The sequence below is a fragment of the Macaca fascicularis genome, chromosome 3 (assembly GCF_037993035.2).
Source record: "Macaca fascicularis isolate 582-1 chromosome 3, T2T-MFA8v1.1".
NCBI classification, from domain to species: domain Eukaryota; kingdom Metazoa; phylum Chordata; class Mammalia; order Primates; family Cercopithecidae; genus Macaca; species Macaca fascicularis.
In genome coordinates, this window is record NC_088377.1 from 13,347,355 (window position 1) to 13,374,828 (window position 27,474).

Sequence of the window (27,474 nt, forward strand, 5' to 3'; positions counted from 1 at the left end):
GTATTAAATTAATTCCCCACATTCAACTAGAAAATAACAAATTGTATACTATATTTTGCCCAATTTTTTCCAATTTTTTAAAAAATAGGACATTGACAAGTCATATGAAAGCACCCTTCAGTTTAAAAACCCCACCACTTAACTACAAATACAAATCCCCCACCCATGAACAGAACCTTAATCCTGTCATGTTTACCCCTCACCCTCTAAGTTATCACATTAATAAATATATACAATTAGTGCAGAAATTCATATTTACCCTAAAAAGAAAATGTTTGCGATGATCAGGGCCACTATCATGGACCAACAGAAATTCAGGTGGTTGCCACCTTCTCTTATTACAGATTTCCATCAAAGCAGACACAGGATGTTTGCCTGCAGTGGGGGAAAAAATATCCAGTTTTAAATTATTTCTACCAACTTCTGCAACAAATAATGAATTCAAGGTGGGATTAGGGTAAGAGGAAATTCAAAAATGTGCTCTCACCTGACAGATCTTTCATTGCAGCAGAGAAGTTCCCAGACCTCTTTTGTGCTCTTTCTCCTACTGCAACAAGACCTTTAAAAAAAAAAAAAAGATTGTTCACTAAATAACTTTCAAAGCACCATTTTAAAACAAAGATTCTTCTGTAGGAGTCTGACCCTCAAAATGTATGCCTTCAGATAAAATCAACAGATCCTAGTACACTTGATTTCTCTATCAATCTTCTCTTCTCTTACTGTTTTTCAGCATACAAATTTATATTTAATATTCATAGACTTTGGTATGAGAAATTGTAATAAATACCAAATGTAAACAGAAAACAAAAATTTAAGTATGGCCAGAGGCACGGTGGCTCACGCCTGTAATCCCAGCACTTTGGGAGGCCGAGGTGGGTGGATCACCTGAGGTCAAGAGTTTGAGACCAGCCTGGCCAACATGGTGAAACCCCGTCTCTACTAAAGAAACAAAAATTAGCCGGGCGTGGTGGCGGGCGCCTGTAATCCCAGCTACTCGGGAGGCTGGGGCAGGCCAATCGCTTGAACCCAGGAGGCGGAAGTTGCAGTGAGTCAAGATCGTGCCATTGACAGCCTGGGCAACGAGCAAAACTCCATCTCAAAAAAAAAAAAAAAAAAAAGTTTATTGCCAAATGATTTCTGCAGATTTACTCTCTCAAAAAAGCCTCAGTTAAGACTCTTCCAAAAAAGGTTAGGATTTTAAGCCACCAAAAAGGTGAAAAAAGCGGTTGTCTCCAAATAAAATAGGTCCCTTTTTTCCTAGCAAACTCCCCTCTCCCTTCCTAACAAATGGGAGATGTTCTCAAAATATGAACATAACCTTTCTACATAACCTCCCTCTCCATAGGCTTATTACAAAGGGGATTAGCTATATTGCTAAACCCAAACACTGCTTTCCCAATTCCATATACAGGTTGAGTATTCCTTATCCAAAATGCTTGGGACCAGAAGTGTGTCGCATGATTCCAGGTTTTCAAATATTTGCATTGTATTTACTGGTCGAGCATCCCAAATCTGAAGAGGCTCAAATCCAAAATGCACCAGTGAGCATTTCCTTTGAGCATCATATCAGTATTCAAAGAGTTTTCTGCTTTAGAGCATTTCAGGTTTCCAGATGTGGGGTGCTCATCTTGTATGTTACAGGAAATTTTTCAACCTTTGCTAAATAATTCCGTGCTAATACAAGCTTTTCCAAACCTATCCTGGGAAATCTGTGGTTCTCCGAGAGCTTACAGTCAGGCCATGTCCCACAATTCCAAGGAGAACGCTTCCTGAAATTGTACAATACTTACACCAAAGTATTTGGTGCAGAGCTAGTTCATTTCCAAATTCATTAACACAGATTAACTGTTGAAGTTAGCTTCAACTTACTATTTGATTACAAAGATGAAAATAAATCCCAGTTTTACATTTGCCAGCTTTTATAAATGAGGTTTAAACAAGCTATAAAAAATCATACTGAGCTGGCAAGCCTCTCGTGATTCCACTTACATTATTCCAAAGGAAGAAGTTATTTAAAAGATGCCAATTAGCTATTATCTGTGGGAACGATTAAATACTTAACAACTACATACAAGCTACATGGAAGACACAGTGCTGTCCTACCCAGGTATCTGAAGGTAAAAGGAAAATACAGTCAATGCTAATGGTTCCAAAATGCCTTAACACCAGGCAACAGGAAGAAGTAACATTATTGTCAGCAGCTGGTCTACTATACTCTAACCCAACTAAACTACTGAGCTTGTAAAAAACAACCAAAAAAAAGCAAACAGGGTTTATGAAATCTAGACTAAACAGCATTGTAATAGGAAATAACAAAAAATAAACCAAACTAGAAATAAGGATGGTTCTTTGTCAAGAGAAAATAAAATGGAAATCCTCTTTTCTAAACATGAAATCTGGTTGAATTTGGAGGTGTAATAATATAATTAGATATATACACATTTCCATATTTAGCAACTAGCATAACAAAAGGTGCCTTTTAAAAGTTCAAACTGGTGTCTCTATCCATAGTTATATAAAAGTAAGCTGCTTCTGTGAACCCCAAAAGGGGTTAATGTTTTTTCTGACAAATAGCTGTATATATACAAGAAATGCCTTCAGTTCAAGATCACTGGGTTCAAAAGGATATATTAAAGGTAATGTTAAAGGAGGTGTTAATAAACATTTCAAAAAAGAACTTATTACCTTTTCGGTCTGTCTTAAAATCAACTAGAATGGGTTCCTTATTGCCTTCTTTGTTTTTTCCTAATCCTTCTCCTTCTCTCCAGCCCATTTTTCTCATCAAAACGGCTCCCATTCCTCCAGTTACCGGGGCTGCTCTTAAGAACTGATCCTATCCAAAGAAAGAAAGGTAAAATGTCCCCATTTTACAGTTAGAATGTGGTAACAGATTCATTGTTTACTTTCTAAAAAGAGGAATCTTATTTTACTTCTAGATCTGTTATAGCAATTAAATGTAAATTCCTCTATATACATACTGTAGTGTGTATGTTCTGATTATTTTCACATTAACGTAATAGTATTTTAGAAGTTAAATAAGACAAGTAAATGGCAGTTTTGAAACAGTAGCCCTCGTGCCCCCCTCAAAAAAAAAAAAAATTAGAACACTCCTGTTTTCGTCCACTATTTAGGTTCACTGGTATCTCTTCTTAGCTTGCAAAATAAAAAGAAGGCAATGTTAAAACAATCAATGATATTAATTGTCCCAGGTGTACCTAGTTTATGAATAAAGCCCAAAAATCACTTAGAAATAGTTTAGACACTGAAGAAGCATACTGTTGTCATCCAAAGTTTTCTTCCCCATTCTACTATAAAGCAAGTATAAATATTTTACTTTAGAAAATCCCTAAAGCAGCCAAAAAAAAAAAAACTCCTGAAATTTACACAGTAACAAATAGAAAACAATCACATAAAATATCCTGTAAGTATGCCAAAATGAATTTGAATTCTTTTAAAACCTAGCTTGATGTTAAAAGACTTTTAAAAAACTCCTTAAATGTTTACATACCTAGGCCTCGGTAGCAGCAATGTTGTGAATAGTACGGCTGGCACTGACCGGGGCAAGAAGACAGCTACAAGGATTTGGCCCTGAAACAAGTTTCCATACAGAGGGGTGAAAGTTCACAGGTTATTCTGTGAACAATCATCTCTCTTGTATCCAACCCACTGAACCATAATTTCCATCAAAGCAGCAAACCACTTAATGTCCTAAGATGCACAAGTATATACATTAGCATGATCAACACTTATTTTTACAGGTTAAGAAATATTCAATGCCTCTTATTAAAGGGCATCCATGTACATATAACAGTATTAAATTCTACTGTTGATCTTTATGGCCACTTTTTAAAAATTTGAAACATGTATCTCCAGATCATGCTTTATTTTCCCCTTGTTACTAAATTTTAGGTTTTTATGTTCTCTACCAAATATATATATAAATATACATATAGCAAAAGTCATTAACTTATCAACAGAGTAAAAAAACTTTGGTAGCTCAGGAAATAGTATGTATTCACATCTCCTATATTGATAAGTTAATACTGAATGTAAAAAAAAAAAAAAACATGTTTGTATGCAGTAGTAAAACTATCATCTTTTGTTTCCCAGCTTTATAATTAAATGCTGGGGAGAAAACATGCCAATGATGTGTGACTAGACATTAAGTTCATCAAGATGCTCTGATGGAAGGAGGCAGCTGTGGAGGTAAAAACATACCCCTGGTTCAGTTCCTTATTTGGTGCAGGCCATGCAGTGTAGATGTATAAAGAGAAAGCTGATGCTTGGATATTAACTGCCTTGATGCTACACACCTAGAATGTCTTTTACTTACTTCCAGGTTCATCCGTCCCTCTTTTCCAGGGAACACTCCTAAAAAAAAGGGCAACTGTGCAGAGTACAATATAAATCCCCAGATAACCCAAGTTTCCAATTTTGTTTCCATTCCCTAGTATCGTCATCTGTTTCTTTACCCCAATGTGAAAAAGCTGATTAATTTAATGAGACCACAATAATAAACTCTTATTTATCAGGTCACATCCAAATCATCCCATTCCAGAAATAAAAGTTCTTTTAAACCAACTATTTTAAGTGTTTTACTGATTAATGAGAATACTGATAAAACTTTGCTTTTTTTAAAATCTAAAAATATACTGCAACAAACTAAAAAGAACACAGAGGATGTTGGTATTCCATGTGTTTTTTAACACATAGGTGGATGCTGGACTATACTAAAGAAGAGCCAAAATGATCGTTTGACAGGTTTTCTAAACACAATTACACATTTAATGAATAGATAATCTTTGTGATATTTAACAAGAATGATACATGTTAAATTTTCAGCTGCCTAATGACTTCTACATATTGTGGTCCATGTTTAATTTTAAAAAGTTTCTTTTTTAGTTGATACTAGCATCAAATATTCTTCAGTAATTCTATACAAATGAATCTTTTCCTGTAAGTTCTACTTTTAACTATAATTTAAAATTTGTTCTGATGAACATATCTTTATTGCATAGTTTATCAAAATGATTTGCTTCCCAAAGTATATCTTATATAAAATATGAAGTCAAAGTCTTTTTTAAAGGTGCTACTAAAATTTTAAAATTATTTACTCAAAGTCTGTTAACTGCCTACAGGACCGCAAATACCAGAAGAAATTGGTTTTAGGGGAAAACCAATTGAGTCAGTAAAAGATTCACTTTTTAAAAGTTATTTAAGTTATTAACATATTTAGAAGTATACAAATATTATGGATCAGCACATCATTAGATGAAGACCAAAATTTTGTAATGGAAGCACATTCAGAAGTTTCTACCTAGTAGTGAACATTGCCTGTATTATGTGCCTGTTTTAACACCTATAAGCTTTATTTCTAACTTCCTGAAATATTGGCTGAAGCTTCAAGACTAAACAGTATTAAAAAAGTAAAACTAAAGAAATAGATGTACATTTATAGTTCTGCCCAAGATGTAAGACATTTTTTCAAATAGTATATAAATCACTTTCATACTAACTATAATACAGAAGTCCAAGATTAATCCAATCTTTAAAATATTTTTCTATATATATTTTCACCTTTATTCTAACACCAACTCTCAGCAAACTACAGAAATTGTAATTTCTTAATGAATCTAACTGTGTATTCACTATACACATCAGTGCAACTACTTCCCAAAAAAGGCAGGCATAGTGAGTATACATGATGTTTCATATTAATTTGTTAGTAAGATCAACAAAGATAAAGCTATAAAAATTGAAATAAATGTTACAAGATTAAAATACCCAAAGCAACCAATGTCTCATTTTTCAGAAATTCAGCTCATTCACTGGCACTCATAGCAACTCTCTATAGGTAACCATCACATTACTGATTACCACTAGACACCTCGGAGACTTTGAAATTCCAAAATTACTTGCCCACGATCATACAAGGAGTCAGGAGTACAACAGGATAAAGAAACCTTCCCAATCCATTAGACCACGCGGCCTCCCAGTTTCAGCACTGCTATGCTGCCAGTACTCCTGTAACAAATTTCCCATCACCCATCCAACCAATCTTTGTCCCTTCACCAGAAGGTGTTTCTTCAGAATGCCCTTCTTAGCCACCTAAGACTCCCCCAGTGATGAGGCAGCCGTAGGTGGAGTTCACAGGTCTCACTGCAGAATCTGAAACCAGATGCACCTACATCTTCGTAGCATGAGGCGTCCATCCTCTCCCTTGATTTTAGGTCTTACATATCTGTTTTGTCATGAAATTAGTGGTTCTCAAATTGAGCCTGTGGATCACCAGAGGCCACTAGGGCCTAAATGGTGGTCCACAGATTAATCTCCATCCCATCCCCTTCACCACAGCCCACCCCACTCCAACCATCCTCCCTCAGCCTTCCAGTCCCATGGCAAGATCACCACATGCAGAGCTAATACTAGGGCCTCCCAACCACTTGCTGTGACCAGCAGCTGACAACCAGAAGGACCTGGGCCACAGGTCACAAGAGGAGTAAGGAACAGGGGCCAAGAGATCTTACAAGAAGGCACAGGCACTAATGAAGCGGGGGGGGTGCAAGGACAAAGGAATAGAGGAATGGAAAATTAAGGTGGTAGAGGGCTCTTGGGGGCAGTGATCCACCAAAAATAAACCTGTAATAAAGCATCCCATGATGAAGAAAAATTTGAGAACCACTGCTTTGAAATGATTAGGTTAGTAGTCCAGCAGGAACTGTGGAATATTCTGAACAGCACCTGATACGCTGTTAGCGTTCAAAATATAGTTAAATCACCCCTTCAAAAGCAGCAGTAGCAATTTTTAAAATAACCTTATAAATTAGTGGCTCTTGAGCCACATTTATACATTTGCCATTTTCTCATGAATCCAGTCCGTCTTCAGTGTCCGCCCTGGAGCATATACACATAGCAAATTTACTCGGAACTTTGGTTAGAGTCACTGGTCTTTTCATGCAGTTTTAATAAAGTTTCCAAAAAATTTAAACTTTGTTTGACACTTTCATATGTGCATATACTGTGTACCTTTTTAATCCAGGCTTGGGCACCAGTATTGGCCAACTGTTCTTGTGTCAAAACCTGTACTCCTGTACTTCCTGTGAACTGGCCAGGAATAGAGTTCAGCTGAGCCCAGGCATCAATCTGAAGAAAAGTAGTAGTCTCAGTTAACTAAATAAAATTACCTGATTAAAATGTCACTGGTAATAATTCGCTAAAAATGGCTGAAAAGCAGACTTAAATATTTAACTTTTAAACCATATTTAACATTAAATGTTTGCCTACTTTCTAAAGAAGCAGTTTGACAACATTTAGTGAATTCTATTAATAAGATTTTGAAATGTATCTAAAAGCACGGCTACTAAAAAATACAGCTGTTAATATTCTTCAAACTGTCATACAGATAAACTAAAAATGCAAATAACAGCTCATATGGCAATGGGTCCCCACCCTCCCTTCCTACCTATCTCATACAAACGTATTATAGTACATGTCATGACAGCCTGGATTCTTAATTACTTCCTTTGAGACATTATAAATACAGACTAAATTCATGACACAGGTTTAAAGAGTTTAAATACAGGAAACTGTCCACTTGAATACATAAAACAACTTTTTTTTGAGATGGAGTTTCACTCTTGTCGTCCAGGCTGGAGTGCAATGGTGCAATGTCTGCTCACTGCAACTTCTTCCTCCCGAGTTCAAGCGATTCTCCTGCCCAACCTCCAAAGTAGCTGGGATTACAGACATGCGCCACCACGCCTGGCTAATTTTGTATTTTTAGTTGAGACAGGGTTTCTCCATGTTGGTCAGGCTAGTCTTGAACTCCTTACCTCAAGTGATCCACCCACCCCGGCCTTTCAAAGTGCTGGGATAACAGGCGTGAGCCACTGTGCCCAGCCATAAAACAACTTTTTAAAAAAGCTTGTACACTTTTTTTCAGTCGCCAACATTTGTTGTGATAAAGAATCAGCTGTCATTCACACAAATTAGATTTACTAAACACCTTGCTATATCAGCAACGTCTTTCCTGTCTGAACATGTACTTACTGATTTACCATAAAACAGTAGGAAATGAAATGGAGAGGCTGTCCATTGTTAAAAGCACAGACTCCAGATTCAGATTGCTTGGGTCTGAATCCCAGTTCCCCCACTAATTAGTTGTGTGACCATGGATATCACGTAATCACTCTTTTTTTTTTTTTTTCTTCAAGACAGTCTCTCACTCTGTTGCTCAGGCTGGAGTACAGTGGCGCCATCTTGGCTCACTGCAATCTCCGCCTCCCGGGTTCAAGCAATTCTGCCTCACCCTCCTGAGTAACTGGATTACAGGCGTGCGCCACCATGCCCAGCTAATTTCTGTATTTTTAGTAGACACGGGGTGTCACCACGTTGGCCAGGCTGATCTCGAATTCCTGACTCCTTGTCCCCACCTCAGCCTCCCAAAGTGCTGGGATTACAGGCGTCAGCCACCACGCCTGGCCTTAACCACTCTTTACTTCAGTTTTCTCAGCTGAAATATTGCAGTTATTACTACCTACACATTTCATAGGGTTGTAGGCACTTAGTTGTTTTTATACACCAGATTGTAAACTCCTTGAGGACAGGGAAATTTTTCTGTTTTGTTCTCTCAAGAAACAGTTCCTGCCACATAGTAAACAATAAACATTTATTGAATAAATGATCAAGCCTCAAATCACTTTCATTTAAAATAAAACATTTAAAATAAGGTAAATGATGTTACAACTTAACTAGTTAGCGAAATTCTTATTTAGACATTAAAACTGGTACATTGGTGTGAGTTGGCTGAAGGTACATAATAATTAAAAAAAAAAAACTGCTACATACCCTTTCCTGAGCTCTATTTAACATGCTCATGGCTTCAAGGTCAAATGCATTCTCACTGAGTCTTTTCTGAGCAAGTGCTCGTTCACTCATTGCTGTAGAGATGTCCACAGGCTACGAAAGAAAACACAGATAATTATCTCAAATTACCATAGTCCCCTAAATTCTGAAAAGTACTCATATCTTTAGTTGCTACATGTCAAAAACAAAATAATAGTCTTCTATACTAATAATCTTGGAAAATAGGGAGAAGACTCAAAAAGAGAAAGTAGTCTTGGAAAACAGAAAAGGATTAAGATAAATTACAAAGTATCACACAGGCAGCAGAACTGAACCCAAAATCTGACTGAATTTAGTCAGTTTTCTATTATATATATCAAACTATAATCATAGACGATTCCATTAAGAACTTAAAACTCTCTACCCTTCGTGATTGAAAGCCATTTATAGTAAACTGCAAATTTTTTTAACTGTGGTAAAGGTTATTACATTCCTTAGCAGTTTTCATTTTACTCATTAGCATAACCTTCAGAAGCAGTAAGCAAAATTATTGAATAAGCAAGCAGAAAATCATTATGATCGCTCTTTTACTCATCAGCGTGTCTTTAACATCTTCCCGTTGTGGACACTTTGGTCTTAAGAACCCAATTTCTTTAAACAATATATTCAGGATATACATAAGCAAACCATGTTTTCAGTTTATACACACTACTTATTATAAGTATAATATTATACTATTTATAATTATAATACTTCTGTGGAAGTCCATAACATCAACTGAAACACTTTTAAGTGTCTGAAGTCGTAGGTCTTTCTTTTCAAAGCTCATATTCTACCTTTTAAAACCTTATGGCAAGTGGAAGAAACTTTTTTTTAAAAAGTAATCTTTGGAGCCAATTCTTAATTTGTCAGATTCGTGGAAGGTTTAACCACAGAAGGAAAAACACATCAACATAAGTATTTGGTACTTTTTATATTCTAAAATTAAAAGCTCGAGTTGATCTGTATCAACTCATTTCTTGGTTTTTGTTCTTAACATTATTAATATTTCCTAGTTATCTCACACAATAACATTCATTTTTGTAAAATGCTTATCTGACATGGAAGGTTTTGCTGTTTTCATATACAAAGAGTAAGTAGACACTGCATGAACATAACAAACATGGGTAAATCAGTAAAGAGCTAACAGCTATGGATTTTCTTTTTTACAAGTAGAGGCTAGTTGTTATTAAGACTATGTATCATGTATAAAAGACTTCTTTTAAGAATAAGACCTGTCTAGTAGAGAAGGCTGTATGACTATGAGAATAATTATAACTCATGCATAAGGATTCACCAATCTTTCTTACCTTCAGAACCTCTAATCCTCCAGAACCTCTAATCCTCCATAATTCTTAGTTACCTTGCTAATTAACTAATACTCCTTTAGCTAACTCAAGGTTTTTCTTTAAGAAAGTATGGATTCTGATATAATGCCTTCTTAAAATGAAAACAAAATTAATTTTTTCTGTAATTAGACTGTTTAATATATAATCTTTCTAGAGATCTATAAACAGTCTAATAAGCAACTGCAGAATACATCTTTCAAATTGAATCTCAACTATAATTTCGCTAAGTCGATTTAAGTAAATCATCACACAAATTAGAATATTTCTAAGACCTATTAGAAATATTAATCTAAGCAAAGTGAGACTGAAACACTAAGAAACTTAGTATGTTCGTCTTTTACTTGTTAAGTCTGTTTGATTCTTGGGACTTTACATGAGAATGCAGATATTTCAGGTGAAAATTCACGTCCCCCTAGGCCTACCTTAAGATGTTTTGTCAGCTAGGATTATCAAGGTAATTTTTGAAGGCACACCATGAGACAAGTACTGTCTCATTAACCTTGTCACACTTACTTTGCTTTTCCTAGCAGTCTCTATAAATCTAAGTGTTAAAGTGTGCTTAGACATAAATAATAGGCTTTTATGCTAAAAACGCTAAAATCTGAGAGGATACTGGGGAAAATGTGTCTACCCACTATCCCAACTCCTGATCCCTAATTTCTAACTATAAATTAGCCACGAATCTATTCAGATGGCTCTAAAATATAACTTCTAGAATAAAACTAATTCTTTCCAAGTAGAAAGCAAACTATTATACCGTGAATATTTTTCTCTCTTAGCCCTTATTAAACAGGTAACCTAAATGCCTCACCATTTATCCCCAGAATGGAACTCTTCAAATCTTAGTGTTTCATATTAAATTCATATGACTCTGAAAGGAATTTTACTATAGCAACCTTGATATTTAAATAAAATTACAACTATGTTTTTCCTGAGGTAGTAAAACATTTATTCTTCAACAGACTCAAAGAAATTTTACTATAGCAACCTTGATATTTAAATAAAATTACAACTATGTTTTTCCTGAGGTAGTAAAACATTTATTCTTCAACAGACTTACCAAGGGAGCTGCAAGTTCATGTCAAAAATGTATTACCAAATAGTAATTTGACTATTAGTTTCATATATATATATATATATATATATATATTTTTTTTTTTTTTTTTGAGATGGAGTTTCGCTCTTGTTGCCCAGGCTGGAGTGCAACGGCACAATCTTGGCTCACTGTAACCTCCCGCCTCCTGGGTTCAAGTGATTCTCCTGCCTCAGCCTCCTGAGTAGCTGGGATTACAGGCACACGCCACCAACCCCTGCTAATTTTGTATTTTTAGGAGAGACGGGGTTTCTCCATGATGGTCAGGCTGGTCTCGAACTCCTGACCTCAAGTGATCCGCCCACCATGGCCTCCCAAAGTTCTGGGATTATAGGCGTGAGCCACTGCACCTGGCCATATTTTTATTTTTAAATGCGAAAACACACTCAAAGTAGAATAAATGAAGATTATCTTAACCTCGTAAGGATCCTCTAAAGTTTACATCAAAAAGCCTGTTTCCAGCCGTTCAAGGTAACACAAGTTATACAATAAGGCATAAAAAGCCAATACAATCCCCAAAGCAGCAATTTTTAAGGGTCAGACCCGATGTTACTTATCAGTATTGAAACACTCATAATAGCACAGCTACCCTTTAGAGCAGCATTGCCCAGTACAACTTCCTGCAGTGATCACTACTGAGCACTTGAAGTGTAACTAGTGTGATTAAAAACCTGATTTTTCAGTGGCTGGTAACTGCTATATTGGACAACAGAGCTTTAGAATCTTAACTATCCTTTAATATTCAGAAACTGGAAATGTAAGAAAGGCACCAAAATTATGGTAAAAGGCCCTTCCAAAAACTGGGAAAAAGAATCTTTAATCTGTAGAATACAATTATCAAGTTGTCATCAACAAGCCTTAGTTTTTACCAATACACTATAGACTAGCACGTTACCTAATGTAGAAAAATAATTCTGTAGTAATATTCTAATAATGGGGGAAATGTTTACTGACCTTTCACCTTTGCTCTAAAAGGTGAAATTTACATAAAAAGTGTCCCGAATTACAATTCTCAGATTAATAAAAACTGCCCAAATTCTTCACTCTTTCTCCCTCAGCAACAAAGCAGACAACTACTACTTATAAAACCCACAAAGGTGTCTGAGGAATAATGAAATTATATAATGCAGTTGGCACCATATAACATGCATTTCATGATCTATATTATACATGTAAGGGCCTTTTACATTTTTATTTCTCATTTAGGAAATTCTTCTAAATCAATTTACTCCTTTTGTTAACACAACTGTTGACATAAAAAGAACAAGTATCTTAAGAGACTTCTTAGAGTATCAGTGAAAGGATATAAAAGAGCTAAAGATAATTGTTAGGATGGGGTGAGTCAGATAAGGAAAATACCTATAACCAGAAAATTATTTTCCATTATTGGTAATCACAGATACCTTAAAAGCAGGCATAAAAGGCAAACTATAAGAAAATAGACCTAAAGAAAAGCATCTGGCCTGTATATAAAACATGATTTTAGAATATTTAGCAAATATTAAAATATAAAGACGTTCATGCATACAAGAGCAAAATGACAACTATAAAAATTAAAGCCACAGAAGGTCCCCATTATGTGTTTGGTTGGCTTTAAAAAGTGAATTACAAATCTTTTTATTGTATCATACAAAATTATCTAGTGTATAATAGACTAAATGAAGTACAAGGGGAAAACAAATAGATAACCTACTAAATGGTTCAGAGAAATTCAGCGTTAACCACATAAGAGAATCTAGGAAGAAAAGAATTAGTAACAAGGCTGTATATTACACATTCTAGCAGTGCCAGAACCTATGTGTTTAATTTCCAATTAAAATTTTCATTTTACTCCAAGTTTTCCTATACATTTAGAGCTTATAAATTTTAAAAAAATTTAATTCCATTGGGATGTGGAAATATGATTTGGTAATACAAACCAGCAAACTGCTTAAGATAAAGATGATCTTAACATCTAAGCATTCACTAGACCTTAACAATACTACCTCTGGACCCCTAAAACATTTGATTGGTACTAAATCCATGGTAATGGTTGAGCAGAGTTATTACTGCACTTATGTCAAAGATTACATCCTAATCTTCTACTCAATAAACCTCTGCTAACTTTATTACCAAGAATTAATGCCCCTGAGGACTATTTTTAAAATATTAGTTTTCCAACTTTTTTATTTCATTGTTTATAAATCAAATTCACACAAATACAGTCAAAGTTCTGTAGTCACTCCTTACTGAGGATGATGCTGGCTGGTTTCTGAGTATGAAGACGATGCTATGGCAGTACCGCACACAGTCTGATGAGTTGTTTTTCCATAAGAAATGGATTTATGCTGCTTCATCCACAATGTCTATCCATTCATACTCATGTCAAAGAGCATTCATATGCAAGACAATTGGTGGGATTAGGGATTATAGCAAAGCTAATTCAGCCCTCTTATGGAGATAAAATCTGTGATCTTTGCCTAAATGTTTTATGCTCAAGAACAAAGAACCACAAACTCCATTTATATTTATTAAAATGAAAAAGGCATAGATAAAAATTACTATTCATTTCAAAGGTTGACCATTTAAAAGAACTATCTCCTTTTACTCTAGAAGCCTTTATTTCAAACTCTAACAAGGAATCAAAAGGGTTAATGCTCCCATAAAATGTTACCAAAAGTATTTCACAACATTGGTATATATAACACTAACTGTATAAATAATAAATTCATTACTTTTACCTTCTATATATACAATATAGTATATTTAGATGGTAGCTAAATAACCACAACTAAACATTTTAAATTGTGACTATTTCCTCTACATGTTTTAACATTATTGCCAGGTAAAAGTGCAGATATGAAAGCAAAAGGCAATCCTGTCTCTTTGCCCCAGTATTTTGGGATTCTTCTCTTTAGAATTAATCTGTATGTTCTTTTCAGTCTAATCTTGTAAGTAGCTTAAAGAGGTTTTATATCAAATAGTTACATATATTGTCCCAAAAGAGACATCATCTGCTTTATTCATTTAGCCCTTTGAAAAGAATTGTAAAATAATTTTACCTTCTAGGATTCTTCTTTGGTAAGAAAAAAAATTTTTTTAACAAAAAATAATAATGTCACCATTATTTGAGTACCTTTCTCTATCAACTTTTCCCACCAGATTTAAGAATAATTCTCCTCAACCTTTAAAATCTGACTACTTTTGATGACAAACAAGGCTAAGGCACCACAGTGTTGAGATTGAAAATGGCTAAGTACTAAATTTCAAATACACATACATACACACACACACACTCTCTCTCTCTCTCTCTCAAAAAAGTGTAAGCATCAGGAGTTACTAAGCACTTTCCCCATGATTGAACTGAAGAAATTCAAAACAGTTATGCTCACTTATCTTCTCAGGAAGATCCCTTGGAATTCTGCAATATTTGTTAAATCTTCACTTCACTGGAAAATATATGTCATACAAACTCTCTCCTTACCTATTTTTTTTCCTCTTTTTTAAATGCTTAATCTGCAGGAAATTACTAAAAGCATACATATTAGGATTTCTAAGTAAGTCTGTTCAACCCTCTTATCATGGTTTATATTCAGCTACAAGAAGATTATGTCAGCTGCAAATGTCAGTTAACCTTTCTCTCTTGAGATATGCAGGTAGCCTGATGGTCTCACTAAAATATCCAAACCAACTCTCTCTCTCTCTTAACTGGTGATGGCATAACTTGCTTCACTTGTTGAATCCCATGGGAATACAGATTATCACCAGTAACTGTAAGTTGCACTGGCTAGTTATCATGTCCAGCTTCACTCTATAGAACTTGTTCTCAAAATGCTGCAGGTCAAACAAAAAAAAGTGAAAATGTCACCTGTGAATAGCGTGGGGAAAAAAGTACTGCTATCAAAAAGTTTCTGATTTGGGTTCTGTTCACGGTCTGATTTTATAAACAGGTTTTATTTGTTGAATTGGAGGTGTTTACTGGAAGATGATGATACGGCCAAGCCAAGGAAGGGAACCTGCCGTGAAGAGTACAGGTGTCTCTGACCTACATATGCAAGAACTGCAAGAAAAATGTCCAGATGGGCATCAGATACCTAGTCCAGTCCTTGGCAAAAGTCTGGGCTTTGGAAACCAAGGGCAAGAGGTGATGACAACTAATCTGTAGTATTTAAAACTCCCACCCCCCTATTAAAACTCCACCCTCCCAGATCCCCCAAGCGTGATTTTGCACAACAAGTTAAATAAAAGTAAACTGTTTATTAAAAGATACAGCAAAGGTACAGATACAGAGATACATACAAAGATACAGATATATATATATATTTACATATATATACAGTCTTGCTGTTTTCATGTGCACTATATTTAGCAGCACATTATTTAATCAGGCGGCATTTTAATGGGGTTGTTTTGACACTTGGCATTATTAAGATACAACTATAGCCCCGTGGAAATTTCAACGTGTGAATTCCACTTCTCCGACTTTTAATAGTAGCAAAGGGGGGAAGGAGAAGGGAATGGAGTACCAAGGCTGAGCATTAGGTTAAACACAAGAATTTAAAAGGGCCAAGGTAGCAAAGGGAAGGAAAAATAATTAAAACTAAAGGCTATCTGACAAACACCCCAGAGAAACAGTTAGAAACCATCATTAAGGGCAATGGGCTATGTACCCAAGATGCTCACATCAGCCTACAATGACCTTTTCCAATCCAGTTCTTGTGTTGAACCTGAGGATCTGCCCCTCTCCGCTCAATCCCTCCACCCGATAAATTTGCTACCACCAAAATCTAGAGCTATAGAGCCTTGAAGCAAATCGGGAAGCTAAATAGTTGTACCTTGGACTACCTTCCCACAAGTGCAGGGAGGGCCCAATGTTGGGTAGGGATGTGATAACACTGTTCTCTGCAATTCGATGCTTTTCACTTTGTGGCTTGGTTCCACAAAGTGAATTGCATCGAGTTACTGTCAAATGAGAAGCTGCGGGTTGTTTCATCTGTCGTCTAACCCGGCCCTGCCGTTTAACCCGGCCCTAAGAAGAGTGAAACAGAATCCAAATCAGATATAAAATAACAATGAAATGGCAGATTCAGGTATAAAAAAGGAAAAATACATAATATTCCTCCTACTTACCTCTGAGGGCAAATTGCTGCTGAAAACATTATCATCATCTTTGTTTTCTTCACCATTTTTCTCTACAGGAACCCATTCTCCATAAACACTATCCGCTTCTTTTTTCCGATGTTGAGATCCAGATGATACAGGGAATTCTTTTGTTAATGTTACCTGGCTTTTTGGTGGAGTTGGTTTTGCTGCAGCAATCTAAAAAATAAAGTGTTTCTTAATTAAAGCTCAATATCTGCATTAAATGGTTTCTGAGATTTTCGACATCTGAAGGAAATGATACTGTACATTATTTCTCACAGTATTTAAAACAAAAATTAATAAACTAAATTCGATTTGGGTTTTATTTAAATAGTTCCACAAGTTACACTGTTTTACCAATCCATAAGCACTAATACTCACATTCAGATTGAAAAAAATAGGTTTGGGTTCACTGAGTTTAAAGGGATGATGATAAAAAGGAGGTTCTTCTTCCTCTTCATCCGAAACATGAGGTTTATTCACTATTACATCATCATCTTCTTTACTCTGTGCGATCTGTTTACATTTCTTTAAAAGTAAAAACAAACAAAAGATAAATCTTACGCTTTATGTACAACATGTAATTTCTTAGAATCAAAACCACATAAAAGCAACTTTCCAAAGTTAAAACAAGATTCATGATAGGTTATAGATAAACATAACTTGGCATATTAACTAATATTTAAACACACTCTGGCTGGTCAGTCAACAACATTTATTGAGCACCTACTATGTGCAGAGAGCGCACTGTACTGGGCACTGTCTGGGGAATACAAAAAAAAAAAAAAAAGAAGAAGAAGAAGAAGTAGAAGACATGGTCCCTGCTCTCAAGGAGCTTACAATCTAGTACAAGAGAAGGAATACATATACATGAAATAATTGAACACTTTTACAGAGCAACACAATTAACAAGTGCAAACTGATATAATACAAACTGAGTACATAAGTGCTAAAAGAACAAAGGCTTGAGAGAGAATAGAGTCAGGCAGAGTTAGAGAATCAAGGAATATTCCTTGAAGAGTTCTAAGCCAGATTTTCATAGTGAAGAACAAAGACTGGTAAGGAAAGGAAAAGTCATCCTACTCAGGTGGTGGTAAAAAGGTGAGAAGAAACTTGGGACAAGAAGGCTGAAGATGGGGCCAAAAACAGCAAAATATTAACTGTCCATAGCATTTTGGATAAGGAGCTTGGATTAGGTAAACAAGCAATAGAAGCGTTTACAAGGTCCTCAACTTTTTTTAAAAAAAGTTGTAATTCATATTGTAATAAATCTAAGTGAGGAAACAGATTCAGAAGCTTTACATTTTCCCAAATGTGTGGCAAAACAAAAGATCTGAAACATTTGCAACAGGATTAGATAGCAACATGTCTCTCCATAAATGTTTTGTGGGTTGAGGAGAACTTAGGAAAATAAGGCATGATGGAGAGGGTGCAATTGATGAGGTCTGATACATAAAGCAAAGTCAATTCCTTCCTGAGATGCAAAGGAACAGACTCCATTACCTGGCTTTATAAAAAGGTCAAGAGTAAATTTGGGTAGACCTGTCTCTATACAAGCAGTAGATTTAATGACATCTATTATCAATTGAAAATATTACAATAGGATAAAAAGCTCATTTCGCCAAAAACACAAGAGTATATTAAGCTTGTAATCAAGGGGAACAGAATATATTGACAGTGGCAGGCTGGCATAAGGCTAGCCAATAACAAGTTCCAATATATGAAACAGTGTGGTATTTCTGGATCCTAGCAGCAATATTTTAGCATCTCCCCCCTCCCACCCACACCAAAAAAATAGTAGTAAAACAAAGCCCCAAAAAAGCCTCAATTGAAAAGATCAAACTTTTAAAAACAAAAATAAGTGTGTTTAAAATATATATGTTACTGCCAAAACCCGAACCGCAGGAAGAACTGATAATGGCCGGCCATTATCGCCAATGGCTGGTACCAAACAGCCAAAACCCGAAATGTTGATGCGAAAGAAGTTCCTTTCAGGCAATGGCCAGCTATTCTTATTAATTTCCAAGCTCCGGTGGCAAAAGATCATTTCTGAAGATTGTCTGTGTCTTTGCGTATATGCAGTATACTCGTGGCGATCAGTGAACGCGTCGTGAATGGAAACGAAACTGTAGGCGAGCTTCTGCGTGTTGCTCACTCAACACCTCCTCCATTCAAACGAACCGTCCCACTCCTCAGTCAGTTTGGCTTCTAAAACTGGAAAGCAAAAGTAATGGGAAGTAACTTTTAGCTAGCGGAGCTTAGCCATCCCGGATAATGGCCTGCTAAACAGAGCTTCTGCCGCTGCCACATCTGTATTTCGGGTTTTGGCCACTCGGTGCCAGCCATTATCAGTTCTGCCCACAATTCGGGTTTTGGCACGCTCCAGAGTCAACATCACTGGAATAATCCATTTAAGAATGAAAACAAATTCTGTCTAGCTTACCTCAGTTAGTTCTTCTATAGTAGCTCCTCCTGACTTTTTAGCAACTTTCTCTTCTATAGTAGGTGGAGGTGCAGGCTTTAGGTTTGGCGGTAAAGGGACACCAGCCTTAGCACACATGGCAGCTGCATTAGCTTTGGCTATTTCAAGTAATTGAGCCTTATCTGTAAGAAGAAAAATACAAGCTGCAGTTTTCCTAAAAGGCTGTACATTTTGTATCACCAAAAGTCTAACATACTAACAAAACTAAAGGCATCCTAGATCCATTGAAGAACTTGGGTATCTAATAAAAAAGAAAAAAAAAAGGAAAAAACTGTAGGCATCAATATTCTGCTCTATTATACCTGTGATCAAACCACTGGCTCAAAGTTTTTAAGCAGTGGCCTCATTCAAAGAATTGAGTCCACATATTGAGTTTCCCATTTGAATATTACAATACGTTACTACACAACTATAATGATCACCCTACTACACATACTCTAAGATATAAACCTGCCAAAGCCAATTTTATTTCACAAAATTATCACGACCCTACTCTCTTTCTAATCTGACACCTTAAATCACTCTTTGAGCCCCAGTTAAAGTGCCTCTTTTTTTTTTTTTTTTTTTTTTGAGACAGTCTCACTCTGTTGCCCAGGCTGCAGTACAGTGGCGCCACCTTGGCTCACTGCAACCTCCACCTCCCGGGTTCAAGCGATTTTCCTGCCTCAGCCTCCCGAGTAGCTGGCACTACAGGCGTGTGCCACCATACCCGGCTAATTTTTTGTATTTTTAGTAGAGACGGGGTTTCTCCATGTTGGCCAGGCTGGTCTCGAACTCCTGACCTCAGATGATCCACCCGCCTCAGCCTCCCAAAGTGCTGGGATTACAGGCATGAGCCACCGCGCCCAGCGTAAGTGCCACCTCATCCAACAAGTTGTCATTAAGTCAGAATTAACATTCCTTTTCCCATTGCATTCCTAAAGTACCTCACCTCTATCAGTATTATAGCAATTACATTCTGTTCTTTCTTAGTGTTACTATTTGGTAAGAGAGACATATATGCATTTTACCCATATCTCCTCCACCAACTTGTAATCACTTGAGGAATTACATCCTGTTCCTCTGCTGTGAATAAAAAAGAACTCAGAAAACTTCTGTTGAACTGAATGCAGATTCTCCCTTTTTACTCTTAACCTCTTTTTCTTTAGTCAATTATGGCCTAGAAATGTCCAGTATACTGGGATAAGGATAAATCATCCATACATATTGTAGGTAATCATGCATATCAATCAAGTTTTAATCACCTCTGTACACTACTTAAAATCAGGGGAAATTAGAGCAGTTATTTTTAAAGTAAAGCAGAACGGGTTATTAAAAAATCACTCTGATCTAAAATATTTAACTTTATTTAGCTAGTATCACCTACCCAGTTAAATAACCCCCACATGCAAAATTCCCTACTCACTTCCATTACCAACTATACCAATCGGAATTACCTTCACTAACATTTAACAGTCCTATACTGCCATTTTAAGATATGTTAACTTATTTAAAAAGGAACATTGTAATTTTAGGCTTATTTGCAAGGATGTATGTTAGAACACATAAAATAACAATCTGAGCATATACTTAGCTTGTTTTTAATTTAGCTAGAGTTCTACATCTGCTTCTGCTTTCCATTTTTAGCTATGGCAAGATAACTGAAACAAAATAAAACATTCAAGTATGGAAACACCTTGATTCTACTATACTCCGACACAGGACTTTTTAACTCTAATTTCAATACACTGATCCCAGTACTTCCTAAATACAGTACCATTTAATCATAAAAACTTAAAGACAGAAACATTGATCCTAAACCAGTAAGTAAATATTTCACTTGACTCAAGATCAGAAAAAATTAAGGTTTAAAACATTTTCTACCACCATCCCATTAAATTTTAAAATGACTCACCCAAATCTGTCAGACGTTTGGGTGATCTGCCTCGTTCAGAAGACCTGGATCTTTTACGACGGATGGGAGATCTGCTAAACCTTCTTCTCAAGGGTGTTCTTGATCGCCTTAATCTGACTGGTGAGATACTGAAGCTTCGTCGTCTTACCACAGACCTCGATCTTCTCCGGCGGCTTGGGGTGCGGCTCCGACGACTGGGGGTGCGGCTCCGGCGGCTGGGGGTACGGCTTCGACGGCTGGGGGTGCGGCTCCGGCGGCTGGGGGTACGGCTGCGGCGGCTTGGGGTGCGGCTCCGGCGGCTTGGGGAAATGCTAAAGCTCCTTCTCCTACCCACAGATCTAGACCTTCGTCGACGACTTGGAGTATGACTCCGACTCCGGCGACTTGGGGTTCGACTTCGAGCTCTAACTGTCTTTCGGTTATCCCTGGAGCTTGATCTTTTTCTTTTCCTTTCCCTAGACTTGGATCTGTGCTTTGGAGATCTTTTGCGCTTCTCTTTTGATACAGATCGTCTTCCTCTAGACTTTGATCTTGATCTGCTGCTCCTCCTCCTGCGTCTTGAACGTGACCGTGAACGTGTTTGAGAGCGATGAGACTTGGACTTAGATGATCTCTTCCTTGCCCGAGAACGAGATTCACTGGTACGCTTGCGTGATTTGTGTTCAGAAGACTTGGAACGCTTACTTCGAGATCTTAATGAAGAGTCTCTTTTCTTCTCTTTCTCACCCTTATCACGGTTCTTATTTTTCTTGCTTTTTTCATGAGTGTCCTTAACTTTTACAAAAATTTCATAATCATCTTTTTCCTCTGAAGACGACTCTGAAGCTCTTTCTGGCATACTACTTACAACCGGGCTGGCAGCAGATTTGTCACGTCCAACATCACTTGCAAGTAAAGGTCCTTCAATGCCAGCTCTAAGGCTTGTAAGACGTTCCATGTCCTTAGGAAGTAATGGTCTCACTAAATCTGCTTCATTAATATCCTCAATATTGGCAGAAAATCCTGAATCAGACAGTGTCTCTTTAGGAGGGGGAGGTACTTCTTTTTCTCCTCCACTACTTTCTTTAGGGCTGAGCAGAGCTGCTAACGTCTGGTCACTCTCTTTTACAGGTAATGGTTCTTCTGTATCCTTACTAACAAGGTTATTATTAGATGGTAAATCAAGATGAATATCTTTAGCAGGCAAAGGCCCTTCAATGTCAGCTTCACTACCACCACTAGGACTGGTAGAAATTACCATGTCATGTTCAGTATCTTGAGTAGTTAAAGATACATCAATATCATATTTATTAACTGAACTGAGAGTAGATGTTGTGATAAATTCAATACCCTTACTAGTTCCTGTTGCATCAGGTTCCAGAGCAAGAGAACCAGTAGAAGATAGAGTTTCTCCTGCATCAGCTTCACTAACACCAGGGTAGTTATCCAATACTGTGCACTGTTTAGTCTCACTGGTGGGCAAAATTTTCTCTTCACCAATTTCCCCAACAGGACTAGTACTAGCAGCACACACTGTATTATGTTCCATTTCTTTAGCAATTAAATGATTATTTATATTAAGGTCTATATTTATACCATGTTCACTTTCATAAGAGTCACTTTTCAGGTGTACCTCAGCATGTGGCTCTTCACCTGAATGCAAAGGAATCTCCGGCATGCCAATCTCTGGAGCAAGATTTTGATCACCAGAGGGTAGATTAATTCCTTTCATAACATGTGATGACATGATACTAGATTCCAGTATCATTGGTGTGGACTCTATAGCCACCTCAGTTGGTATTACTTGAGTCTGCTCTGAGACAGTGACAGCAGGCTCTGAAACTGTCACAGTAGACTCCTGGACAGAAACAGATGGTTCTGAAACAATCATAGAAGGTTGAAGGACTGACACCGCTGGTTCCAAGACAGGCACAGAAGGCTCCAGCACAGAAACAACTGGCACAGGAATGGTAATATAGTCTGGCTCAGCCACAACAGGAGGCTCCGGGACAGTCACAACCGAAGGCTCCAGGACAGTCACAGTCGAAGACTCCAGGACGGTCACAGTTGAAGACTCCAGGACGGTCACAGCCGAAGACTCCAGGACAGCCATAGCCGAAGACTCTGGGACAGCCATGTCTGGAGGCTCCAGAATGCTCTCTGCCAGCACTGGAGTAGTTACTGCTGGCTCCAACAAGGATGTAGATACCTCTGAGGCAACATATCCTGAGGCTCTCATGGATTCAAATGTTTCTGCTGTCTCTGACAAAACAGGAGGCTCTGATGCTACCACAGTTGGTTCAGCTGACACTGTGGGAGTTTCAGACACCATACAAGTCACTGGTCTCTCTGGAACAACTTCATGTTCTTCTGCTACTACCGCAGACTCTACAGGTGTTGATGTAATTGAAGATTCTGGCTCTGGCGGTGGTTCTGGAACAGTCACAGTAGCCTCTGATACTAAAACTGAGGGATCTGATGCTGACATTGAATAATCAGTAGGCACTGCTGAAGGCTCTGAAATCTCACTTTGACTCACAGGAGGCTCAGGCTGCGATACAGACTCTTCAGAAGGTAATGATGGCACCTCTGCAGGCCACGTATTTTCAGCTGTTAATGCTGACTGCTCAGTGGGCAATGCTGGACCCTCTGGTGGTTCCTCAGGAGGCAACGGTGGTGTCATTGGTGGCTCCTCAGGTGGCAACGGTGGCATTGTTGGGGGCTCTTCAGGAGGCAAAGGTGGCACCATATATGCCTCTGTATATGTGTCAGTGTAAGAATCGGTGTAAGAATCAGCAGCCATAGACATCATTGAACGATCAGCAGTATAAGATGACATCATAGATCGGTCAGCTGCAGAGTACGATGACATCATAGACCGGTCAGCAGCAGAGTATGACGACATCATAGACCGGTCGGCACCCATGGACATCATAGATCGATCAGCCATTGGGGACATCATGGAGCGTTCATAAGCTGACATCATAGAGCGTTCATAAGCTGACATCATAGAGCGCTCAGCCATAGGGGACATCATAGAGCGCTCATAGGCTGACATCATAGAGCGCTCGTAGGCTGACATCATAGAGCGCTCAGCCATAGGGGACATCATAGACCGCTCATAAGACATCATAGAGCGTTCGTAAGATGACATCATGGAACGTTCTGCAGCATAGGACATCATCATAGAACGTCTAGATGCTAACATCAGGGGTCTAGGTGCTAACCTATATGGCCTGGGTGCTATTCTATAGGACCTGGGTGCTATCCTATAGGGTCTAGGTGACATCCTATAGGGATCAGGAGTTAGTCTGTAGGGATCATGGCCTAATCTATAAGGGTCCTGTCCTAACCTGTAAGCATCATGACCTAATCTATAGGGGTCATGGCCCAACCTATAGGGATCCTGAGCTAACCTGTAAGGATCCTGAGCTAACCTATAGGGATCAGGAGATTTTGAACCCAACATAGCAGAATCTTGGGTACTAGATGCTAACATCTGGGCATCCATGGTACCAGACGCTAACATCTGAGCATCCATGGTGCCAGAAGCTAACATTTGAGAGTCCATAGTGCCAGATGCTAACATCTGGGAATCCATTGAGCTAGTTGCTAACATCTGGGAGTCCATGGTGCTGGTTGCTAACATCTGAGAATCCATGGTGCTGGTTGCTAACATCTGGGAGTCCATGGAGCTGGTTGCTAACATCTGGGAGTCCATGGAGCTGGTTGCTAACATCTGGGAGTCCATGGAGCTGGTTGCTAACATCTGGGAGTCCATGGAACTGGTTGCTAACATCTGGGAGTCCATAGTGCTAGTTGCTAACATCTGGGAGTCCATGGAGCTAGTTGCTAACATTTGGGAGTCCATGGTACTGGTTGCTAACATCTGGGAGTCCATGGTGCTAGACGCTAACATCTGGGAGTCCATGGTGTTGGATGCTAGCATCTGGGAGTCCATGGTGTTGGACGCTAGCATTTGGGAGTCCATGGTGTTGGATGCTAATATATGGGTCTCCATGGTGTTAGAAGCTAATATATGGGATTCTGGGGCCATCAAGGGATCCACTCCTACTGTTACAGAAGTCTCCCCCACTAATGTAGTAGGCAGCTCCTGTGCTACCGTATTATAGGATTCCAGCGCTGTCGTCGAGGGCACCTCCAGGGACTGCGACACGGTCATCGTTGACAGCTCCGATGTTGTCACCACAGACTGAACAGAGATCTCCAGCGCCACAGTTGCCACAGGCTGCCCAGGCAACTCTGGCGCCCCAGGCTGCCCTGGCAACTCCAGCACCCCTGTTGCCAGAGGCTGCCCCAAAAGCTCCAGTGCTCCAGCTGCCCCAGACTGCCCCGAGAACTCCAGTGCCCCAGCTGCCATGAGCGGCCCAGGCAACTCTAGTGCCCCAGTTGCCACAGGCTGCCCCGACAACTCCAGTGCCCTAGTTGCCGAAGGCAGCCCTGGCAACTCTGGCACCCCAGTCACCGAAGGCTGCCCCGGCAACTCCAGCGCTGTTGTTGCCACTGGCTGTCCTGGCAACTCCAGCACCATCGTTGCCTCAGGCTGCCCCAGCAACCCTGTTGCCGTTGTCACCTCAGGATGCCCAGGATGTTCCACCGTTGTCATCCCCACAGGCTGCTCCAACTCTGTCGTCGTCACAGGTTGTTCGGTCAACTCCATTGCTACTGTTACCGCAGGCTGCTCTGGCAACTCTACTGCTGCTGTCACCAAAGGCAGCCCTGGCAACTCCTGTGCCATCACAGGTGGCTCTGGTACCTCCTGTGGTGGCTCCAACCCCATGGATGGTGCTGGAAGCCCTGGCAATTCCTGCGACAACTGTGGCACTGGTGTCACAGAGGGCCCTGGCAACTCAGGCACTGCTGTCGCAGGGGGCCCTGGCAACTCAGGCACTGGGGTAGAAAGGGGCCCTGGCAACTCTGGCACCGGGGTAGCAGAGGGCCCAGGTAACTCCGGCACTGGAGTCACAGGGGGCCCCTGCAACTCCGGCATGGAGGTCGCAGGTGGCCCCGGCAACTCCATCGCTGAGGCCACCGACGACTCCTGCAGCTCCAACGCTGTGGTCTTAGGCAGCTCCGGCAACTCCTGCGGTCTTGTCATGGATGAATCTGCAATCTCCGATGGTACGTCTACAGGCTGCTCTGGCAATCTTAGCGCTTCAATTGCAGATGACTCTGGAAAATCCATTGTTGTTGATGTGCTTGGCTCAGGGTACACCTCAGTAGGTGTCTCTGATGATACCACAAGGGTTTCTGAAGGCTCTAACACTTTCGCTACTGGGGGCTCTACCAACATGATCTTGGATGGCTCTGGAGATGTGCTCTCCACAGATTTCAGCACAGACTTCATCTGATACTCCACTGACATTGTTACGACTGGCTCAGATGACTTCAACACCACTGTTGTAGTAGGCACTGGTGCTGCTGCAAAGGAATCCAGAATCTTTGTCATGGATGGTTCTGGCGTTACTGCCACAGACTGCTCTGACTGCTCTGAGATTACTGATGTAGATGCAACTGACAGTTCTGCAGTTTTTGTAGCTGGCTTCAGAGTTTCTAAGATGTGTGGCTCTGGTACCTCCACTGATACTACAGGAGGTTCTAGCACAACTGCAGGGGATTCATTGGTCTCAGACAGGCCAAATGCTCTTGTAGGAAGCTCCAGCGCCATAGCTGAAGGTTCAGAATCAAACTTTAAAAAGGAATCAGATTCTAAATCTATGTTCCCATCATGATGAGATTTCGTCTTTGCCTCAGATTCTTCTGGCTGTCTTTTGTATTTTTTTTCCTTCTCTTTCTTCTTTTTCTTCTTTTTGTTTTTATGCTTTTTATGCTTCTTTGACTTTTTAGTGGGAATTTCATCAGTAGGATCTGTTTGTACAGATACACATCTACTTTTTCTGGAGGCCTCTTTCAAGTCTGAAAGTAATAGAAATTAATTTTGTCAGACATTCCCCAAACTAGAGTTAGATTAAATTATATAAGCCCATATTTACATTCCATGTTAAAATACCGTAATACAGGCCAGGTGCAGTGGCTCACACCTGTAATGTCAGCACTTTGAGAGGCTGAGGCAGGTGAATCACGAGGTCAGGAGTTCAAAACCAGCCTGGCCAGCATGGTGAAACCCTGTCTCTACTGAAAATACAAAAATTAGCCAGGCATGATGACATGCACCTGTAGTCCCAGCTATTTGGGAGGCTGAGGCGGGAGAATCACTTGAACCCAGCAGGTGGAGGTTGCAGTGAGCTGAGATTGCACCACTGTACTCCAGCCTGGGCAACAGAGCAAGACTCTGTCCAAAAAAAAAAAAACTCATAGTATAACACCTCACGTTAAATTAAAAGTTACCCAATAAACTATTTTTCATAAAACATCCTGGAGACTGCTACTTTTCTGATACTTCTTTCCACAACTAATGCCTGGTTTAAAAATAAATTATTAGTTTAACACCAAAACTTACTTTGAATTACATTAAGATATGTTTCACGAAATTCTATAAAATAATTATTTCCTCCAGCTCTCAAATTATAGCAAAATTACTTTTAAACTACTTTCGTCAAGGAATATATTTCATGTTATTAGTTCCTACCCTTCCTATTAAAAATGCCCACATAATATAATTTTTGCGATTAGTAACCCTTGTTTACACAGG

General features: G+C 38.9%; 1 protein-coding gene and 1 long non-coding RNA gene across 15 annotated transcripts in view; one reads left to right on the top strand and one right to left on the bottom strand.

The window, feature by feature from the left end:
* The window catches only part of SON (SON DNA and RNA binding protein), a 33,651-nt gene that overhangs the window by 1,336 nt on the left and 4,841 nt on the right, over positions 1-27,474 (bottom strand). For 2 of the 14 annotated variants that reach the window (XR_012432035.1, XR_012432034.1), the window contains exons 3-13: positions 20,823-26,738; positions 18,890-19,050; positions 16,828-16,974; positions 16,435-16,623; positions 8,848-8,958; positions 7,027-7,143; positions 4,334-4,371; positions 3,509-3,588; positions 2,686-2,833; positions 488-559; positions 260-375 (exon numbers count right to left, since the gene is read on the bottom strand). Coding sequence is in view for 9 of the 14 variants with exons in the window: in XM_005548784.4 (XP_005548841.3) it covers positions 260-375; positions 488-559; positions 2,686-2,833; positions 7,027-7,143; positions 8,848-8,958; positions 16,435-16,623; positions 16,828-16,974; positions 18,890-19,050; positions 20,823-26,738 (6,977 nt within the window). In the remaining 5 variants the exon portion in view is untranslated. Of the gene's footprint in view, positions 1-259; positions 376-487; positions 560-2,685; positions 2,834-3,508; positions 3,589-4,097; positions 4,372-7,026; positions 7,144-8,847; positions 8,959-15,541; positions 16,334-16,434; positions 16,624-16,827; positions 16,975-17,144; positions 18,661-18,889; positions 19,051-20,822; positions 26,739-27,474 lie in introns of those variants that run through there. The other 12 variants (XR_010585176.1, XR_012432033.1, XM_074034068.1 and 9 more) reach the window with 9 other exon arrangements.
* On the top strand, positions 11,382-16,670 carry LOC135969777 (uncharacterized). Its single transcript, XR_010585177.2, has 2 exons — positions 11,382-15,448; positions 16,503-16,670. It is a non-coding gene; the product is annotated as an uncharacterized lncRNA (long non-coding RNA).